We start from the raw sequence: 1003 nt of genomic DNA, 5'->3' as shown, positions 1-1003 counted from the left end.
GCCAGCGTCTTAAATTAGTACCACACCGAGGCTCAACACGTGGCTTCTCCCTGACAGGAAAAGAAAAACAACCAGACCAGCTGATACTGTGGTCTGAGTCTGGGCAGACCACACGTCCGTGTGTGTGTGTGTGTGTGTGTCTGTGTCAGGTCTGCAGTAGTCAATGCAGACATGGATTTTTTTTACTGCACACGTGGGTACATAGGAGTACACCCGAGTACACAAGTATTACGATACGATACATATCACAATATGTGTTACGATATGATACATTTCACGATACGTATTATGATATGATACATTTCACGATACTATGCGTATCACGATACGATACATATCACGATACGTATCATGGTACGATACATTTCACGATACTATATGTGTTACGATAGGATACACATCATGATACTTATCACGATACTATATGTATTACGATACGATACATATCACAATACTACGCGTATCACGATACGATACATATCATGATATGACACATTTTACGATACTATAAAATTATTCTCTAATTAAACTAAAAAAGCTTTTTTTTATTTTTTTTTTTTTTTTTTTTTTTTAAACAATTTGATTTTATTAAAACTGTCATCATAGTAAATGCGCAAATCAGTACTACAGTTCTTCGGTACTTTCTTCGTTCGTATGTTTCGACTCATTTATGTTGGGTTTTTTTTTTTTTTTTTTTTCCTTCTTTATTTTCTGACAGATACTACGAACTTTCCCAGCCAACGGAGAATCGGGGAAAAACAACGCCACGGACGAACTCGCGCCTCTAGGTGGCGCTAACGAACAGTTTTCTCACCTGACTTCCCGCTCCGGATTGGGGTCGACTTCTATACTTTCACCGTAAAACACCGGGTGCATGCGGACCTTGGACTCGGTCCCCGCGGAGTTCGGCGACAAGTACGGCAACTGTGACGCAAGAAGAGAAGAAGAGAGAAATCAGGTCCTCGATCCGTCCACAAAAAAAAAAAAAGTCCCAGCCTGGTTG

General features: G+C 40.2%; 1 protein-coding gene across 1 annotated transcript in view; it reads right to left on the bottom strand.

The window, feature by feature from the left end:
- rflna (refilin A) overlaps positions 1–1003 on the bottom strand; it is a 6770-nt gene that overhangs the window by 3032 nt on the left and 2735 nt on the right. The window contains exon 2 of the mRNA XM_008337700.3: positions 815–924. Coding sequence (XP_008335922.1) covers positions 815–924 — 110 coding nt within the window. The remainder of the gene's footprint in view (positions 1–814; positions 925–1003) is intronic.

Source organism: Cynoglossus semilaevis, unplaced genomic scaffold, assembly GCF_000523025.1.
Source record: "Cynoglossus semilaevis isolate Cse_v1.0 unplaced genomic scaffold, Cse_v1.0 scaffold2194, whole genome shotgun sequence".
Lineage (NCBI taxonomy): Eukaryota > Metazoa > Chordata > Actinopteri > Pleuronectiformes > Cynoglossidae > Cynoglossus > Cynoglossus semilaevis.
The sequence above is the reverse complement of the archived record's forward strand: the minus strand, read 5'-3'. Positions and strand labels throughout refer to the sequence as shown.